At 39.7% G+C, this 20,435-nt stretch overlaps 1 protein-coding gene across 14 annotated transcripts in view; it reads left to right on the top strand.

Moving 5' to 3' along the window:
• Positions 1 to 3,541: 3,541 nt before the first annotated feature.
• The window catches only part of HACE1 (HECT domain and ankyrin repeat containing E3 ubiquitin protein ligase 1), a 126,788-nt gene continuing 109,894 nt past the window's right edge, over positions 3,542 to 20,435 (top strand). For 4 of the 14 annotated variants that reach the window (XM_033234709.1, XM_033234717.1, XM_033234716.1 and 1 more), the window contains exons 1-4: positions 3,580 to 3,921; positions 12,462 to 12,516; positions 14,040 to 14,129; positions 15,803 to 15,907. In XM_033234709.1, coding sequence (XP_033090600.1) covers positions 3,846 to 3,921; positions 12,462 to 12,516; positions 14,040 to 14,129; positions 15,803 to 15,907 — 326 coding nt within the window. In that variant the 5' untranslated portion in view covers positions 3,580 to 3,845. Of the gene's footprint in view, positions 3,922 to 4,071; positions 4,130 to 11,192; positions 11,205 to 12,461; positions 12,517 to 14,039; positions 14,130 to 15,802; positions 15,908 to 17,970; positions 18,045 to 20,435 lie in introns of those variants that run through there. The other 10 variants (XM_033234706.1, XM_033234704.1, XM_033234710.1 and 7 more) reach the window with 9 other exon arrangements.

Here is a 20,435-nt window from a genome sequence, read left to right as displayed (position 1 = left end):
TTGACTCTAATAATGTTTTTACCTTTAAAATTTATTTTGCTGATATTAATATTGTTCATGATAGTTAACTTTCTGCGTCAACTTGGAGAGTGTTTTTGGAAGAGATATACATTTAAATTGGTAAACTTTGGTTAAAGCAGATTGCTCTCCATAATATGGGTGGGCTTCATCCAATCAGCTGAAGGCCTGAATAGAAGAAACAGCAAGAGGGAATTTTTTAGCAGACTGCCTCCAGACTCCATCTGCCTTACTAGCTGCCCTGGCCTTTAACTGGAACTACATCATCAGGTCTCTTGGGTATTGAGCCCGCTGGTCCAAACTGTAGATTTTGGATTTGCTAGCTTCCATAATCATGTGAGTCAATTCCTGATAATAGATCTCTTTCATCTCTCTCTCTCTATATATATATACACACATTCTACTGGTTCTGTTTCTCTAGAGAACCCTGATATATTGTTGTATCACATCTATTTGGCTAATATTTTCTATGGTATCCTTTTTTCCATTTCCTTTTGGAAATGGTGGTCCCTTAGAAACAGCAAATAGCTGTTTTGTTTGATCTTTTCAGATGTAAGAAATAAATCAGATCAAGTACAAATTGTGATCCAAGAGATTTTGAATCAGTGGCAAGAAGCTTGCCTTACTGCAGTTCCAGTACAGCTTATAAAGCATAAAGATGAAGTACTTTGACGTTTTTTCATGATTGGCTGTTACACATTAATTTTTTTAGGGCAACTATTTAAGCTGATTTGTCTATAGCTGATTGACTTAGTTTCACTGACTCATGCTCACAAGGATGTAAACTTTGTGTTTTGTGTTTATTATTACAGATGGTATTTTAGGGAAATGAGGATGATGAGTTTTGGTTTGTGGTTATACACAATTGGACTTAGGTATATCTAAACTGTGGCCTCCATTTTTATTTTTCTTTAATACACTATCTAAGACCTCTGTGTTTTAGAGTAAACATTGAGTTTACTCTGTTTATATTTTCTGTGACCATGGGTATATTTAGATTTATTTCTACCGTTACTTCATGTTTTGTTTTTATGACTATTTTTCTTTGCTTCCCACCCATTTCCTGCCTTTTGTTGAACAGATTGTTTTTCTCTTCTCCTTCCCTTAAAGCTTGGGAATCTTCAATAAAACCAATTTCCAGGAAGAAAAAAATACCAGATATACAAAAAAGAAAGTTAAAACTGTCTGGACCACAGAATAACCTGTATTATCATTAGTGAAAAACTCTACGCTTTTGTTAATGGAACTTATGATACCAAGTGTCCTTTTGAAATCTCTGCTTGATGTTTTTGGTGTTGGTGACAGGTGACAAAATCTTCTACTCTTTAGCTAATAATAATCTATAAGAAGTTGTTTAGCTGTTTTGGTGTTCTCCTGGGCAGCTTTCTTCTTGATTTGATAAGTTGCCCTGTCTAATACGGTAACCACAAGGCACATACAGCTATTTAACTTAATTAATTTCATTAATTGTACTTTAATACAAATTTAAAATTCAGTTGCACTAGCCACATTTCAAGCACCCTGTAACCCCATTTGGTTAGTGGATGCTATTTTGGACATTGTAGATTACAGAATATTTCTATCATTGTAGAAAGTTCTATTGGACAGGAGGTGATAAGCTGATAGTAGTGCTGCAGCTTTATATGTTTTGAAGCAGACCTATTTGGGAGACTGCATCATATTACAGAATCTGGAACTGACCATTTACATCAGCATTCTGTGATGTTCTTCCATTATCTTCTGCTCCTGTGGTGAAGAGTGACCAGCATGAGGTGCAATGCCCACCATGGAGGCTGCTGGGGGCTCCTGCCCCTGCCCACAAACTCCAGGCTTGGTCCTCACAGGACAGTGGAGGTTTATATAAAGCAACAGCCTAGACAGCAATGGTGATAACAGCAGCTGAGAGCAGCTGAGGGGCCAACTTCTGTACAGCAGTGGGAATCCTGACTTTCTGAATAGTATAAGAGGCCAAGCAAGACTGGAACATTTTTAGTTGAAGCCAGCTTGCAAACGGTTGAGCCTGGGCTAGACTGGTATTTCTTTCTTCCTTTCCTTTTTTTTTTTGAAACAGGGTCTTGCTCTGTCAGCCAGGCTGGAGTACAATGGCAGGATCTCAGCTCACTGCAGCCTCCACCTCTCGGGTTCAAGTGATTCTCTTGCCTAAGCCTCCCGAGTAGCTGGGATTACAGAGGTGCTCCACCATGCCCGGCTAATTTTTGTATATATATATATTTTTTAGTAGAGACGGGGTTTCACCGTGAAGACCAAGCTGGTCTCAAACTCCTGACCTCAAGTCATCCGCCTGCCTTGGCCTCACAAAGTGCTGGGATTATAGGCATGAGCCACCATGCCCAGCCTCTGGTATTCTTTTGAAACTTTAACCTCTACCACCTTGTGGCCAGACTGATTTAGGTGTCATCTGATTAGGTGAAGATTACAGAGGTCTTTCCCGAGCCTGTGGCACCACTGGCACAAATGGTCACTAGCTGGAACTGATTTAGGACGGCACTGGCAGGGAAAACACATGCCAATCACCACCTGCCCCTTCATATCCTGAATGGGCAGGTGAGACTCTCTTTCTCTTGGCCAGCCAACATACCTCATCAACGTACATGTGCCCATTCATTACAGGAACAGCTTTTCCTCTTTGAGGAAAGAGCAGCTGAAAAAGACAAGCCTTCTGCTTCTCCCTCACTCCAGCATCATCTTGGCACTGGTAATATATCCAAGATATTTATTCATAGTCAGTGGCGTTAGCCAGGCTCATATTTACCGCTTTGATTGGGTTAATTTTTTTTCAAGTGTCAACTTCTGTTGTTTCAATTTTCAAGTGTGCAACTTCTGTGCACAGCTTACGAATATGATTTTTCGCCACTGAGTTCATTTCTTCCACAATGTAGGTATCCAAGTTTTTTGTAACTTACAAAGTCATATCCTTTGGATTTCCCACTAGGCTCTGTCATCACATTGACATTTTAGCATTGTACCAAATAAATGAAAAAATTTTTTCAGGTTGTCATCATCCATATCTTCCCCAGAGCTTTAACTTTGTGCCAGGTGCCTTGTTAAGTACAGGGATCAACACAGTTCAAAATTAAATGTCCCTGCCCTCGTAAAGTCGCCAGGCAGGAAAAACAACTAATTAAGCTATTGTCAAGTTATTTACAATGACGACAAAAGCATATTGTGCTTTTGGATTTGTTTAATTTTATTACTCTTTAAATTTGACATATGAAAATACCATACTTAAACAGTTCATGTACCTGGAACAAAGGCACTAATACAGTACTAGAAAGGTGGTGACGGATTTAAGAACAATTATGCCAATTTCCAATCTGTTTTACAGTAATGTTACAGAATTGGAGGAAGCTACTCCTGTACAACTTTGGAGGGTAGGAGGAGCAGGGCGTGAGAATGCCTTTCCAGGGGCTTACGAGTACGCCCAGTCGCTGCGTGGCTTCCCGTACACTCAGCCGCGCGCCGGCGTGGGCGTGGCCGGGGCGCCCCCAGCGTGACTCCGCCCAGGGCGCTCGGTTCAGCTAGCTGGAAACTACAGTTCCCAGAAGGCCGCGCGAGCCCGGGAGAGACGCGGCGGCGGTGGCAGCAGGAAAGGCGCGAGCGGAGGTGGCGGCGGGTATCCCCTGGGTGGTCGGCCCGGCAGTAGCCGGGCCCCGGACGCAGGACGTGGCCCCAGGTAGCCCTTGCAGCTCAGTGCTGTAGCCAGGGCAAGTCCGCGCCTGCGCCTGCTGGACTGGCCCGGGCGAGATGTAGGGCGCTGGGCGCGGAGGCCGCCGGTGCGGCGGAGGATCGCGGAGGGCGCGCCGAGGATGGAGAGAGCGATGGAGCAACTCAACCGCCTTACGCGCTCTCTGCGCCGCGCGCGCACCGTGGAGTTGCCGGAGGGTGAGGAGGGTAGTGGGGCCGGGCTGGCCGCGGGGCGGGGGACGGCCGGGGGTGGCCGGGGGGGGGGGGGGGTGCAGGAACTCCGGACGCGTCAAGGTCGGGTGGAAAAACTAACCGAAAGCTGAGAAAACGCCCACTTTTACTTTCCAGAGCTGAGAGGCGGCCCCGGGCCCTGGACTCCCCTGGCCCGCCGCTCCCACCCCGGCAGGTGGGAGTTTGCGGGAGGAAACTGGGTTGGTGGGGGTTCCGCTGCTGGGAGGACCGAGACAAAGGTCTCTCAACGTCTGTCGATTAGGGGTCTTGCTTGGCAAAGAGGCAGGAATACCAGCCGGAGGCCCGAGACCCGGAGTCAGAAAACATCATAATTGCGAGTCATTTCACTGTCTCCGGGGATAGAGATGATCCAAAGATAGTGTTTAAGCTGCATCAGAGGGGCCAGGCGGACTTTTATTTTTGTTATTTTTTAAAATGTGGGGCACAGCCTTGTTTTGATAACAGGAAGACAAAGGGTTGTCAACCATCAAACAGATACTTTTAAAAGTACTGTGTGTGTAAACACGATACATTTTTCTTTAGTATGCATGCCTGACTTCGTTCTTCATGTATTCATCAGACTAGTATTGAGTGGGCTAGCTGGGAACTAGGACGCATTTGCAAATAGGGATAAGGCATGGTCCCTGAAGTTCAGGACTTTTAGTTCAGCGTTCCAGAGTTCCTTCAGAACAGGTAAAACTCTACTAATGACGAGAGAAAATAAGCAGTTTTGTTTGCAGCGTCAGGAATTCAGACGTTTTAGTGGTGATGGGAGATAGCAGTGCTGCTTCTAAGAAGCTTTTGGCTCTTTATGCCCGAGAGAGAGAAGGGTTGGGAGGAGGTTATAGCTGGTGAATAGCTTTTTTCTTAATTGTAGTAGTTTATCTTATTTTTTCAAAACTCTCTTCGAATTGCTGCTGGGTGGTTTGTAGGATAGGAAGGGGACCTTGGCAGACGGTCATGAAAGAAATGTGGGATTGGGTACTTTGGCGATTATTTTCTTTCTTTTGTAGAGATGAGGTCTCACTATGTTCCCCTGGCTGGTCTTGAACTCCTAGGCTCAAGCGATCCGCACCCTGCTCCCCCCGCAAAGTGTTGTGATTACAGATGTGAGCCACCGCGCCTGGCCTGGGGATAATCTTCCTGAGAAAATGGTCTCTAGTTTCTATTTAGAATTCAGATTTTGATAACTAGATTCAAGCTTCAACTTTTTCTTTATTTCCTTTCCAAATTCCACATTTGAATCCATTTCTTCAGTGCTACTCTTACTTATTTTTCGTAGTCAAATTATTGGTATAGGTTGATGAAGACTACATGTATAATTTATATTGTTTGAATCTCGATATTTTTTACACAAATGTGATTTAGAAGACTTTGATAATGTTACTTGGTTTTAAAAGTAATGTAGTTTCGGCCGGGCGCGGTGGCTCAAGCCTGTAATCCCAGCACTTTGGGAGGCCGAGACGGGCGGATCACGAGGTCAGAAGATCGAGACCATCCTGGCTAACACGGTGAAACCCCGTCTCTACTAAAAAATACAAAAAAAAACTAGCCGGGCGAGGTGGCGGGCGCCTGTAGTCCCAGCTACTCGGGAGGCTGAGGCAGGAAAATGGCGTGAACCCGGGAGGCGGAGCTTGCAGTGAGCTGAGATCCGGCCACTGCACTCCAGCCTGGGCGACAGAGCAAGACAACGTCTCAAAAAAAAAAAAAAAAAAAAAAGTAATGTAGTTTCATTGTACAAAATTTGGAAAATAAAAATAGAAAAAGAAATGTCATTCCACCACCCAATTATGAGCAGTGTTACTATTGTTACTTCTTTCTCTTTCTCTCCCTAACAAGTTAACATCATATTGCATATAGCCTTTTATTTTGTATTTAGAAAACATCCCAAATGTTTTCTTTCTTTTTTTTTTTTTTTTTTTTTTGAGACAGAGTCTCGCTGTGTTGCCCAGGCTGGAGTGCAGTGGCCCAGTCTCGACTCACTGCAAGCTCCGCCTCCGGGGTTCACGCTATTCTCCCGCCTCAGCCTTCCGAGTAGCTGGGACTACAGGGGCCCATCACCACGCCCGGCTAATTTTTTGTATTTTTAGTAGAGGCAGGGTTTCACCGTGTTGGTTAGGACGGTCTCGATCTGCTGACCTCGTGATCAGCCCGCCTCAGCCTCCCAAAGAGCTGGGATTACAAGCATGAGCCTCCGTGACTGGCCCCAAATGTTTTTTTTTTTTTTATATATTCTTCCATATGCTTAATGACTTCGGAATTTCATAAGATGCACGTAACAAATGTTGAATCTAAATACTGTTTTTAAACTGATTTTATGAGAAACAGCATTATATTGAAGACATAGTCTGCCTCTAAATACTTCCTTAGGATTGATTCTCTCAAGAAGAATGTCTACAATACATTTCTAAAGCTCAACGTATAAGTTTCTCAACTTACTTCTTGGAAAGTTCCACCAGCAGTCTGAGAGTGCCCAGAAACTAGAGTTTGATAAGTAAAAGTAAAACTTTCCCACATATAGGCAAAAATGGCATCTTGTTTGCATTTGCTTTTCTTTGATTATAATGAATTTGTTCATTTTGTTACTTGAATTTAATTTATCTTTGTCTCTAAGTTCTGATGAGTATTTGAATTCTTTGAGCTTGGCTCTTTCAAGTATATCATACATGTAGGAATATATATATATATGATACTGATACAAATCCACATTTGTGCTTACATTTTTGTGCTTACATTTTAAGGACTGAATGGAAAAGAAACTGAGATGTCTCTAAATTTAAAAAATAATTAGTTTTGTTTTGTTTTGTTAGAATTCAATAATCAGTAAGCATCTAATTACAACAAACTATTAAGCTTGTAAACTTTTTTAGTCAGCTTGTACTCTAAAATTAACTTTGTTGCAAAGGTTGAAACTATAGATGTTTGATAAACTGAGTTGGATGCTATGTTTCCTTGATAAAAACCTGAGTATTACTCTAAGTAATGAAGTGCAGGTAGTTGAGTCACTCTAGGCAGGCCTAACACAGGAATATTCTTGAGAGAAAAAGAGGTGAAGAGTAAGAGATTACTTTAGGGATATGGATTCTTAGTAGTGTTTAAAAGGTGGAGGCCAGGTGCAGTGGCTCAGGCCTGTAATCCCAGCACTTTGGGAGGCCAACGTGGGTGGATCACCTGAGGTCAGGAATGTGAGACCAGCTGGCTAGCATGGTGAAACCTTGGCTCTACTAAAAATATAAAAAATTAGCTGGACGTGGTGGCGGGTGACTATAATCCCAGCTCCTCGGGAGGCTGAGGCAGGAGAATTGCTTGAACCTGGGAGGTGGAGGTTGCAGTGAGCCGAGATTGCGCCACTGCACTCACAGCCTGGACATCAAGAGTGAAACTGAGCCTCAAAAAAAAATAAAAATAAAAAAAAATAATAAATAAATAAAATAAAAATAAATAAATAAAAGGAAGGTGTATGTTGTTAGTGTATGTAAAGTTTAAACTACTATATAGTGAATGCAGTTTGTTTAATAAAATAATACAATTTGAGCCCATTTTAGCATATGTGGTTAGGATAATTGTGTTTAAAAAAATTACTCCCATGTGATGGTTTGAAGAGAAATTGTATATGATTAATTGCTCTGAGCACCTTTTTTTTTTGGTAACGGTTGGGTTTTGAAACTGTAGTGATAAAAATGGCAAACACGTCTAATAAAGTGAGAGATTAAAGTTTTCTTGTCACCCTGGAGACTTTAATTATATACCTAATCCTGAAGGTACCTTCAAGAATAGAGAAGGAAATATCTGGCAACAAGTTTTATTCTGTCCTTTCTTAGTATAGTATTTCTTGGATGGTCTCCTTCTATCTAGCACCATAGTTGTGGTTAGATTTATTTCTTCATACTTACCTGTTAATGTATGTGACCTATTTTTTTCTTTGGGTTAGATGTGACTTAAATTAGATGTAAATCTAATTTTTATCTAAAAAATAAAAACCTTACAAATACAACCATTGTGAACCTTATTATGCTCACTAATGCTCACTTAAAATTATGCACTATCTTGATTTAAAATTTATCTTAAGTTTAAACCCACAAATAACAGTGTTTTTTATGACTTTATTATGGAGTGACTTTATGGAAATTCTCATGGTTTAGAAATTCAGATTTTTATTGGGACATGTATTATTATATGAACGATAAAGAATGTTGTCATGCCAAGGGAGGCTTAGTGTAGTATTTTCAACTCCTGGTGGTGACTCATTGGTAGTTTCTGAGAGCAATTAGTGAGTTGCAGTCAGCATTAAAAAAAATAAATATAGGATGTGGAGAAATAGGAACACTTTTACACTGTTGGTGGGATTGTAAACTAGTTCGACCATTATGGAAAACAGTATGGCAATTCCTCAAGGATCTAGAACTAGATGTACCATATGACCCAGCCATCCCACTACTGGGTATATACCGAAAGGATTATAAATCATGCTGCTATAAAGGCACATGCACACGTATGTTTATTACGGCACTATTCACCATAGCAAAGACTTGGAATCAACCCAAATGTCCATCTGTGACAGACTGGATTAAGAAAATGTGGCACATATACACCATGGAATACTATGCAGCCATCAAAAAGGATGAGTTTGCGTCCTTTGTAGGGACATGGATGCAGCTGGAAACCATCATTCTTAGCAAACTATCACAAGAACAGAAAACCAAACACCACATGTTCTCACTCATAGGTGGGAACTGAACAATGAGATCACTTGGACTCGGGAAGGGGAACATCACACACTGGGGCCTATCATGGGGAGGGGGGAGGGGGAAGGGATTGCATTGGGGAGTTATACATGATATAAATGATGAATTGATGGGTGCTGACGAGTTGAGGGGTGCAGCACACCAACATGGCACAAGTATACATATGTAACAAACCTGCATGTTATGCACATGTACCCTAGAACTTAAAGTATAATAAAAATAAATAAATAAAATAAATATAAGACGATAAAACAGCGTCTATTTTACATATTAAGAATAGTATTCTGGCCGGGCGCAGTGGCTCACGCCTGTAATCCCAGCACTTTGGGAGGCCTAGATGGGTAGATCATGAGGTCAAGAGATCAAGACAATCCTGGCCAACATGGTGAAACGCTGTCTCTACTAAAAATACAAAAATAAAAAATAAAAATAAAAATTAGCTGGGTGTAGTGGCATGAGCCTGTAATTCCAGCTACTTAGGAGGCTGAGGCAGGAGAATCCCTTGAACCTGGGAGGTGGAGGTTGCAGTAAGCTGAGATTGCATCACTGCACTCCAGCCTGGAGACAGAGCAAGACTCCATCTCAAAAAAAAAAAAAGAATAGTATTCTATTGTGGACCTTCTGGTTATGTGGTGTATACTGGGTGCATTGTAGGATATATTATCTTTTTATTTTTTATTTTTTTTTCCGAGATGGAGTCTCGTTCTGTTGCTCAGGCTGGAGTGCAGTGGCACGATCTTGGCTCATTGCAAGCTCTGCCTCCTGGGTTCACGCCATTTTCCTGGCTCAGCCTCCTGAGTAGCTGGGACTACAGGTGCCCGCCACCATGCCTGGGTAATTTTTGTAGTTTTAGTAGAGATGGGGTTTCACTGTGTTAGCCAGGATGGTCTCGATCTCCTGACCTCATGATCCGCCCACCTCAGCCTCCCAAAGTGCTGGGATTAGAGGCGTGAGCCACTGTGCCCGGCCAGGACATATTATTTGTAGAGGCTCTGGGGTCAGCCATTTAAGCCACTGTTACACAGCTTGTTACTTAACTAGTACTTCAGTTTTCTCATTTGTAAAATGAAGATAATAGTACCTACTTCATAGGGTGGTTGTGAGGAGAAAAGCAACGATACATGCAAAGTGTTTAGAAAAGTGCCTTTAAGATAATGGTTCTTAAATGTTAGTTATTAATAAGATTTAGTATTTGACTTTTATAGTGAAAAAGTTGTTGCATCTGCATACTGAACTTGTGAATGTTGAGAAGGACTAAATTGCTTATCATGTATACACTCACAGTAAAATAATGAACAAATATGTGAAGGAATATTGATAACTTTTTTCCATTGCCCCTATAAACAGCTCAGTTTATATTTCTAAACATGTGAATTATGTTTTTCAAACACAATTATAATACCATTACTAGAGCCAATACAATTAACAGTAATTTTGTATTATCTTGAAATAAAATGCCAAGTCCATATACAGTTTGTCCTCGTCTCAAAAATTGTCTCAAAAATGTCCTTTTACAGTTGTTTTTTTTTGAATCACTATCCAGATAAGGGCCACATATTACATATGGTTGATGTGTCTCTTAAGGCTCTTAATCTATGAGAGTTCCTCCTTTTAAAAAAAGTGTTTTTTAAAGTAATTTTAAACTTACAGAAAACTTGTTTGAATAGCACAGAGTTCCTCCCATGTAACTTTCACTCACCTTTCCCTAAGATTAACATCTTGTACAACCATAGTACAGTTGTCAAAAATAAGAAATTAACATTTGTATATACTATTAACTATACTACAGAGTTTATTAAAATTTCACCAGCTTTCCCACTAATGTCATTTAAGGATCCAATTCAAGATACCACATTGCCTTTAGTTATGTTTCTTTAGTGTCCTCTAAACTGTGATAGTACTTTAGTTTTTCTTTGTATTTAATGGTCTTGAGACTTTTAAAGAGGACCGATCAGGTGTTTGTGGAATTCCCTTTAATTTGGGCTTATCTGACATTTTTTCATGATTAGATTGAAGTTATGCATTTTTGGCAAGAACAGTAGTCCACTCTTACCTGCAGCGTTGCTTTCCGAGGTTTCAGTTGCGGGAGGCACAGCACAATATTTTGAGAGAGAGGGAGAGAGACCACATTCACGTAACTTTTATTACAGTCTATAGTGTTATAATTGTCCTATTTTATTATTCATTGTTGTTAATCTCTTACTGTGCCCACTTTATAAATTAAACTTTATCATGTAAGGAAAAAAATCATATTCATAGGGTTTGTTACTATCCACGGTTTTAGGCATTGACTCCGGGTCTTGTAATATAGCCGCTGTGGATAAGGGAGGACTGCTGTACTACAAAAGTGATGTGTCCTCAGTGGCTCGTATCAGTAACTATATGATATTGAATACATATTATTTTTGGTGATGTTACCCTTTGTCAGTTGATTAAGATAGTATCTGCTGGGTTCTTCACTATAAATTTTCTTTTTCCTTTGTAATTAGTCAATATTTTTAAGAGGTACTCGATACTATGTAAATATCCTGTTTCTCCTTAAACTTTAACCTATTAACTGAGCATCAGCATTAACTTTTAAATGACTGAGTGGGGGTTGTCAGGATTTCGTCTTTGTAAATAATTTATTAAAAAACATAAACCTCCAAAATACATTGAATTGAGAAATGACCCTTAGTAATATATAAAAATCAATTCAAAACACTAGCTAAAATGTACGTAAGTATAATATGGCATCATAGATGTTGATTTTTAACCTTTTCTTTTGGGTCATGGTTTTGCGAATTTGTTGTGTAAAGGGTCTCTCTTAGTCTGTTTTCTGCTGATATAACAATACCACAGACTGGATAATTTGTAAAGAAAACAAATATATTTCTCACAGTTCTGGAAGCTGGGAAGTCCAACAGCGTGGCACCAGCATCAAGTAAGAGTCATCCCATGGTGGAAGGCAGAAGGGTGAGAGAGGAAGGGCTAGAGGGAAGGGGACTGAACTTCACTATAATCCACTCCTGGATTAAACAGAATTAATCCATTCATGAAAGAAGAGCCCTCATGGCTCAGTTGCCTCACCAAAGCCTCACCTCTTCACACTGCTGTAATAGCAACCACATTTCCAACAGATGAACTTTTGGCAGATGCGTTCAAACCATAGCACATATGAATAAAAATGTTGTGAGTAAAGTGATAAGTACAATAAAGACTTCCGTGCTCTTTCATAAAAGCTTCTAAACTAATTTCTTTTGTAATAATATTGACAAGAAGCCAGTATTGTGTATATTTAAGGTTTTATAATTATTTTAGCATATATATTTAATATTCATATATATTTAAATTTTCCCCAAAGTACATGTAAGTATGATAAAACATGATGCCTGTAAATACCTCTTTGGAAGTAAAATAAATTTCAATTGTTAAAGCTACAGAAAGGTTTTTGGATGATGATGCACAGGCTACCATACTACACTTAGAGAATTGTTTTTTGGTGGATAATGGGACCAAACCTTCTGAAGAATCAGTCTTTAATTTTCCTCAGAAGCTAAGCTCTTCTGTGATGATGTAAAAGGGATAAACAGTGGGGGGGATGAAAGATTCTGCACTATCATAAATTCTGAAATACCTTTAATATTCTGCATTATTCTTTCCTCCTCCTTCCTCTCCTTTTTGCTTTTTGTATAGAATTAGGAAAATTCGAAACTAATCTTAAGTATCACCCCTTGAACAAAGTAGGGGATAAATGAACTCTTTCTGGTTTTTTTTACTCAGATAATGAAACTGCTGTTTATACATTAATGCCAATGGTTATGGCTGATCAACACAGGTGAGTGCTTGTTTCAAAAATTTTTGCTTTTTAAGAAGCATACATTGTTCTAAATGTGTACTGCATACCCACGCGTGCATGCTCGTGCACGCGCGTGCACACACACACAGAGTTTGGGCCTAGATGTTATCCTGGGGCAAGTTATTTAACTTTTCTGTTACAATTTTGTGTGTGTGAAATAAGGAATAAGATTTTCCAAGATCTGTATGAGCTGTAAAATTTTATGGTGAGAGATTTTCTTAATGAGTATTGAGATATTAAGTATTTGGTTGGTCACTGACATAGAAAAATACATTGTGATGATTTCTTTTGGAGGTCACTGTAAAATTTTATGGTGAGAGATTTTCTTAATGAGTATTGAGATATTAAGTATTTGGTTGGTCACTGACATAGAAAAATACATTGTGATGATTTCTTTTGGAGGTCACTGTAAAATTTTATGGTGAGAGATTTTCTTAGTGAATATTGAGATATTAAGTATTTGGTTGGTCACTGACGTGGAAAAATACGTTGTGATGATTTCTTTTGGAGGTCACTGCTGATCTTTATAGCAAAAGATTATGGCTGAGGGACAACTTAGTTCCCTTATGTGCTACTTACTTTTATGTTCCTTTTATTGATGTAGTGTTGACACTCTTTTACAGGGCTATATATGAAATACAATTGTTTGGCTTTGTGAGGGGGTCTTTAGACTTACACCAGTCAGCTCTGACATGGCTAGCCACTGGATTTTTTGATATAATAACAATGTAAAGATAAACTATTTTGAAACAAGTTAAAAAATTTTTTTTAAAATTTCCTACCTAGTATTATTAAAAAATGTTTTTTGTCTGATTTTCTTTATTTGGTCAGAATTAATATAGCTAGGCTCAACTTTTGGCAAGGGGAGCAGCCAGGCCTACACCCTTTGTTTCTCAAGAATCTAAGGACAGCTAAAGCCAACTTACTCTGTTGTGTATCCTAAGAGCAGGTAACATAGGACTATCCAAGTGGCAGATGAGGAAACCTTCAGCACCAGCTTATTGGCCAAGGCGTTTGGTTTTTGGATGATACTGTGCTGGCTAACATACTAAGAGAATAGTGCAGTATTTTGTGGTGGGTGTGGGACAGAACCTGAAGAATCTAGTAAGAGTAGCTAGGCTGGGCGGGGTGGCTCATGCCTGTAATCCCAGCACTTTGGGAGGCCGAGGCGGGCAGATCACGAGTTCAAGAGATAGAGACCATCCTGGCCAACTTGGTGAAACCCCTTCTCTACTAAAAATACAAAAATTAGCCAGGCGTAGTGGCACACGCCGGTAGTCCCGGCTACTCGGGAAGCTGAGGCAGGAGAATTGATTGAACCAGGGAGGTGGAGGTTGCAGTGAGCCAAGATCTCGCCACTGTACTGCAGCCTGGTGACAGAGCAAGACTCTGTCTCAAAAAACAAACAAGCAAACAGAGTAGCTAAAGAGCTGTTAACTTGATCTATTATGTTTTTAAAAACTTTTTTTACACATTGATTCCTGTTTTTTATTTTTGCATAGGTCTGTTTCTGAACTACTATCAAATTCAAAATTTGATGTCAATTATGCATTCGGACGTGTGAAAAGAAGCTTGCTTCACATTGCAGCAAAGTAAGACTAAAGATATTTTGAGTTAAACTCTGATCTAGAGCAAGGATCAGTAAGCTTTGAACAGCGTTGTCACATAATATTTGTGGGGAGAGATGAGAACAGACAACTGAGTGTTGTTTATCCTATTTGTGGGCGTGGTGTGCTATCTGTTCTCTCTCTAAACTGTTAACTTTGGGATTGTATGTAAATCTCATGTCCTTCTTGCCTTGGCTTGTTTTATACCAGATCAGAGTAGGTTAGACATGGAGATTGTCTTTCCTGGATATACTTAATGGTGCAGTTCACCAAAATTTTCTTTTTATCCCAGCAATATGATATTTTATATGTGTCTGCAGATGAAGTAATTGGCTTTATATTTTTTACATAGGTGGGAGAATGATTTTTATCTACAGTCTTCTAGTATGTAATCAATCAGTTAACTAATTGGTACCTATCCTCTTTTCAGGATTTAGGTAGGTGTGTTGAAATTAATTGTTCATGAATAATTTGGCTTATGAAAGGCCAGAAAGTTGAAAGTACCATATGGTTTCTTTGAAGTATTTGAATTTCTCAAATACTTTATAATTTTCATAGTAGAAGGGACCCATCTTGAAAGTAGAGAATGTTTACTATTTGTGTCAGAAGTTAAATCAAGTTACAGGTAAAAATAATGTGTTTAAAAGGCCATGCACAGGGGCTCACACCTGTAATCCCACACTTTTGGGAGGCCGAGGTGGGTAGATCACTTTAGGTCAGTAGTTCGAGACCAGCCTGGCCAACGTGGTGAAACCTCATCTCTACTAAAAATACAAAAAATAGCCAGGTGTGCTAACATGCACCTGTCATCCCAGCTACTTGGGAGGCTGAGACAAGAGAATTGCTTGAACCCTGGAGGCTGAGGTTGCAGTGAGCCAAGATCGTGCCACTGCTCTCCAGCCTAGGTGACACAGCAAGACTCTGTCGCAAAAAAAAAAAAAAAGAAAAAAAAAAATGACCGGGCGCAGTGGCTCATGCCTGTAATCGCAGCACTTTGAGAGGCCGAGGCGGGTGGATCTTGAGGTCAGGGGATCGAGACCATCCTGGCTAACACAGTGAAACCCCATCTCTACTAAAAATATAAAAAAATTTAGCTAGGCATGGTGGCAGGAGCCTGTAGTCCCAGCTACTCGGGAGGCTGAGGCAGGAAAATGGTGTGAACCTGGGAGGTGGAGCTTGCAGTGAGCCGAGATCGAGCCACTGCACTCCAGCCTGGGCAACAGAGGGAGACACTGTCTCAAGAAAGAAAAAAAAATGTGTTTAAGGCCGGGCGTGGTGGCTCACACCGGTGAACCCAGCACTTTGGGAGGCCGAGGTAGGAGGATTGCTTGAGTTCAGGAGTTTGAAATTAGTTTGGGCAACATAATGAGGCCTCTTCTCTAGGGAAAAAAAAAAAAATTACCAAATTGTGGTGGCTCATGCTTGTAAGTCCCAGTTACTTGGGAGGCTGAGGTGGGAGGATTGCTTGAGCCCAGGAGGTCAAGGCTGCAGTGAACTGTGATGGCGCCACTGCACTTCAGCATGGGCGACAGAGTGAGACTCTGTCTGAAAAACCAAAAGAAAATTGTGTTTAATAGAATATTTTGTTTTTTAATTAAAGTACATTAAGTCTGGTTGTATGTTGAATGTATCTGAACTATCTTTTAATATTGTTTTAGTTGTGGATCGGTGGAATGTTTGGTTTTGCTGTTAAAGAAAGGAGCAAATCCTAACTATCAAGATATTTCAGGCTGTACACCCCTTCATCTGGCAGCAAGAAATGGGTAACTATTTAGTTTTCTTAAGTGGTTTAAGTTGTATTATCAGTTATTCAAGGCACTTTGCCTTGGTTTAATGATTCATCCCGCACCCCCAATATTTTACCTTGGGAAAAACTGCAATAATGATGTGCATTTTTTATTTTCTATAATTTTTTTTGTCTCTCAAAGATATTATTGATGATACTGTTCTTCTTGATAGTGGATCTTGGGTCATTATATTCAGTTTTAAAATAGCTATCATATTTAGTAATTCATTAGATTGCTCACTGATTTTTTTCTTGGAAATATATGTGGAAGTTCATTATTACTTGTATTATAGTGACATTGTATTTTCTGAAAAGCATAATTTTCACCTCTATTTTAGTGTGCTTTTTTTCTGCTAATCTTTTGCCACTCCTAACTCTGTGGCTCATTTTGCAAATTGCTTGTTTAGTTAATTTTATTAATGGAATTGTACACAGACTTAATATATTGTACACAGTTTATTTGTAATTATTTGTGGATAAGCTGTACCAGAGTAATCTTCCTAGATACTAGGGTAGTTTACTCCTTTTAGTGCTAACATTAGTTTTTATTTGGTCTGAGAAATCAGACAAAAATGATTGGAATTATGATTAAAACGAAAAAAAGTAGTTTTTGATTCAGGACTTGAAGAACTTATATTTTATAAACTTACTTTTTTTTTTTTTTTTTTTAGATGGAGTCTCACTCTGTCGCCAGGCTGGAGTGCAATGGTGCAATCTTGGCTCACTGCAATCTCTGTCTCCTAGGTTCAAGCGATTCTCCTGCCTCAGTCTCCTGAGTAGCTGGGATTACAGGCATGCGCCACCACACCCAGCTAATTTTTGTATTTTTAGTAGAGATGGGGTTTCACCATGGTGGCCAGGATGGTCTCGATCTCCTGACCTCAGGTGATCCGCCCACTTCGGCCTCCCAAAGTGCTGGGATTACAGGCGTGAGCCACTGTATCCAGCTTAAACCCTTTCAAACACTGTAAAACTTCTTTATGGAGTCCAGGCCTGTAATCCCAGCCTTTTGGGAGGCCAGGGCGGGCAGATCATCTGAGGTCAGGAGTTTGAGACCAGTCTGACCAACTTTTGAGTTGAGACAGTGGTGAAACCCTGTCTCTATTAAAAAATACAAAATTAGCCAGGCTTGGTGGCGCATGCCTGTAATCTTAGCTACTTAGGAGGCCGAGGCATGAAAATTGCTTGAGCCTGGAGGCTGAGGCATGAGAATCGCTTAAGTGCCCGGGAGAGCTAGGTTGCAGTGAGTGGAGATTGTGCCATTGCATTCCAGCCTGGACAACAGAGGGAAACTCTGTCTCAAAACAACAACAACAAAAAACTCAAAAAAACTTCTCTATGGACACGGTGTACAAATATATGGTGTCTGTTTTTTCTTTTTTTAATTACTCTTGAAGATATTTTTGTTTCCTATTCTTAACTGTGCTTCTAGATATTTGAGTTGACTGCCTAATAAGATGGATATGGGAGCTAAAATTGTCCATTACATCAATCTGAGGCCAAATTTTTGCATATAAAGATTAAAATAGAACAAAAAAGACAGCTATAGTGACGCCTAGGTTGGACAGGCGAAAGGCATAGTCTGTTGCTCCTTTCTGATCTGCCGTACTTCCTGATTTAGCATGTGAGCCAGTTTAATTGTCCACTGTTCTCATAGGTAACAATGTGCTGATTAAACAATTGTTTTTATAATTAGCCGTGTTAGGTATCTTGTAGTGTGTCACACCCAAGGTCATAGAGTAAATCATTCATTCCCTTGCTGAATTGATCTCAGGTCTAGGTACGTTATCCCAAGTGTTGATAGGATATTGATAAAGGTCTTGAAAAGGTTACATGTAGAAAAATATCTTAGTACTGTGTTTCAACAACTGTGTTAATGAAAGGAGAGATTAGTGCAGAGCAGGGATAAAAACTCTGCTGTCATTTCAGTAGGCGACTGAGTCTTAAGACTTCAGTGTGAGGGGCAAGAAATAGGTCTTAGACTTGAAAGACAGGATGTTCTTGGTCTACTGAAAAGAATTTTCATGTACTGTTTTTCAGAAACAAAGTGGCACAGAGAAAAATATAGTTTTCATCACTCTGTCAACAGTGATTGAAGCCATTACATTTTAAAGGTGAAGGAATATGGCAGATATTAAATGATTCACATAGCCATTCAGCAAGAAGAAAAGGAATAAAAAGAATTGATGACCCTCTCTTTAATTTGGATGCCTTTCTGTTTCTATAAAGATGACTCTTGACTTTCAACACTTACGTATTTTGGTTTTTATTATTTATTGAGTGGAAGCCTTGTACAACTTAGAGGTGCTCAATGTTTGCTAAGTGACTTGAGTACTTCCTGTAGTAGCTGATGTTTTCAGAAATAGCTTTTTACTATAATTTCTTTATGAGTTCACATTTATCCATACTGAAGTAGAAGTCGTAGTAGAGTTCTTCCCATTTTGTTGGTCCGTCTACGTTTTGGGGCCAGCTTTTTGTTTTGTTCCCTCAGCTATCATCAGATGGCTGCTGTATTTCTCCTGACCTGCTTTAGCATTTTTCTCTTTGCCATTAGTGCTGTATTGGATTGTCCTCTTTTCCAAAAGAAGCCCCATTAAGCTTCCACAGAGCACTTGGGTGACTGGTCCCTGTGTAATTTTGGTTGCCATAAACTCCCTATAATTGGTGCAGTATCTGAGCAGGAATATAGTTGCTTCTTTGTACAGGGGGATTCAGCATTGCTCATGCTTATGTGAGAATGTTAAAAGGAGAGGCTTTGAAATAGTGTGTATTCTTAGGTTGTGTTTTAGTCAGATTTGAAAGAAGACTTTTTATTTTTTAGGTGATTATGAACTCATAAAGGGTAGGGCCCATTTGTTACATAATATTTTAGTTCTGTTAGCAAAATAGCCACTTATTTATTGGATTGATTTGACTTATTCAGATCCTGGAAAATAGTAATAATGATTATTCAATAAGAAAGATAGGATATATTTCTCTCCTATATTCCCTATACCTTTTGCAGTTCATTTTTGGGAGGAAAAGCATTATAGATTACTGCTTTTCTTCAACAACCCCTACAATAAACACTTTTTTGGGCCTATTTCCCTGGCCCATTCCTACCTAATGATTTATTTTGGCATTATTGGCTTAGGCCAATGGTCCATAATAGGCTTCTGAAAGGTTTTAGAAATCTACCCGTATGGGTATAGACACACGAACACACGTTTAAACAATGCATTTATTTTAATGGGACTATCTGGTCTGTGGTCTCATGATTATTGAATATTTATTTCTTAAGGTTTTCCTAATAGTGTGTTAGATAAAGGAACTTTGTAAATGTTTGATCTTAAAAGTTTACCCAGAGCTTTATTTTCTTCAGTTTCTTTGATTATAATGCTAATTTTAAGTGACATTTAACTTCATTACAAGTACAAAAATCAAGAAAGGTAACTTGTCAGTTCTGTTTTCTTAAAAGTTTTATTCAGTCAATGAGAATTTTAGCTATTGATTTACAAGGTTGAATATTAATAATCAGAGTTTTATTGAGAGCTACGATGAGCCTGGTTATCCTTAGTACTGAGTTGATTAAAGAAATATGATACAATCCATGGTATGAAGATGTTTATGATCTAGTTGGATAAATAGTAATATATTCATATATACTGTATACTCTGCCATTCAAAGTAATGGCAAAAACCACCATTACTTTTGCACCAACCTCATATTATGTTACTACTATACTTATTATATAATATGTATACAATACATATGTATTATATATACACACTATAGTGTATATATTACTGTTTACTCACTGGACTATTTACCAGTGAACTATACACTTAAAAATGGTTTTGATAGGGGCCAGGCGTGGTGGCTCACACCTGTAATCCCAGCACTTTGGGAGGCCGAGGCAGGCGGATTGTCTGAGGTCAGGAGTTCAAGACCAGCCTGGCCAGCATGGTGAAACCCAGTCTCTACTAAAAATATGAAAAATTAGCTGGGCGTGGTGGCGGGTACCTATAATCCCAGCTACTCAGGAGGCTAAGGCAGGAGAATTGCTTGAATCCAGGAGGTGGAGGTTGCAGTGAGCTGAAATTGTGCCATTACCTCTAGCCTGGGCAACAAAAGCGAAACTCTGTCTCAAAAAAAAGGTTGTGATGAAGACTGGGTGCAGTGGCTCATGCCTATAATCCGCACTTTGGGAGGCTGAGGGGGTGGATCACCTGATGTCAGGAGTTCAAGACCAGCTTGGCCAACATAGTGAAACCCCGGGTTTACTAAAAGATACAAAAATTAGTCAGGCTTGGTGGCAGGCACCTGTAATCCCAGCTACTCAGGAAACTGAGACAGGAGAATTGCTTGAACTCGGGAGGCGGAGGTTGCAGTGAGCCAAGATGGCATCACTGCACTCCAGCCTGGGCAACACAAAGCGAAACTCTGTCTCAAAAAAAAAAAAAAAATGTTTATGATGGGCCGGTCACAGTGGCTCATGTCTGTAATCCCCGTACTTTGGGAGGCCA

The sequence above is a fragment of the Trachypithecus francoisi genome, unplaced genomic scaffold (assembly GCF_009764315.1).
Source record: "Trachypithecus francoisi isolate TF-2019V2 unplaced genomic scaffold, Tfra_2.0 Lachesis_group15, whole genome shotgun sequence".
NCBI classification, from domain to species: Eukaryota; Metazoa; Chordata; class Mammalia; order Primates; family Cercopithecidae; genus Trachypithecus; species Trachypithecus francoisi.
This window is presented reverse-complemented; position numbering and strand designations above follow the sequence as displayed.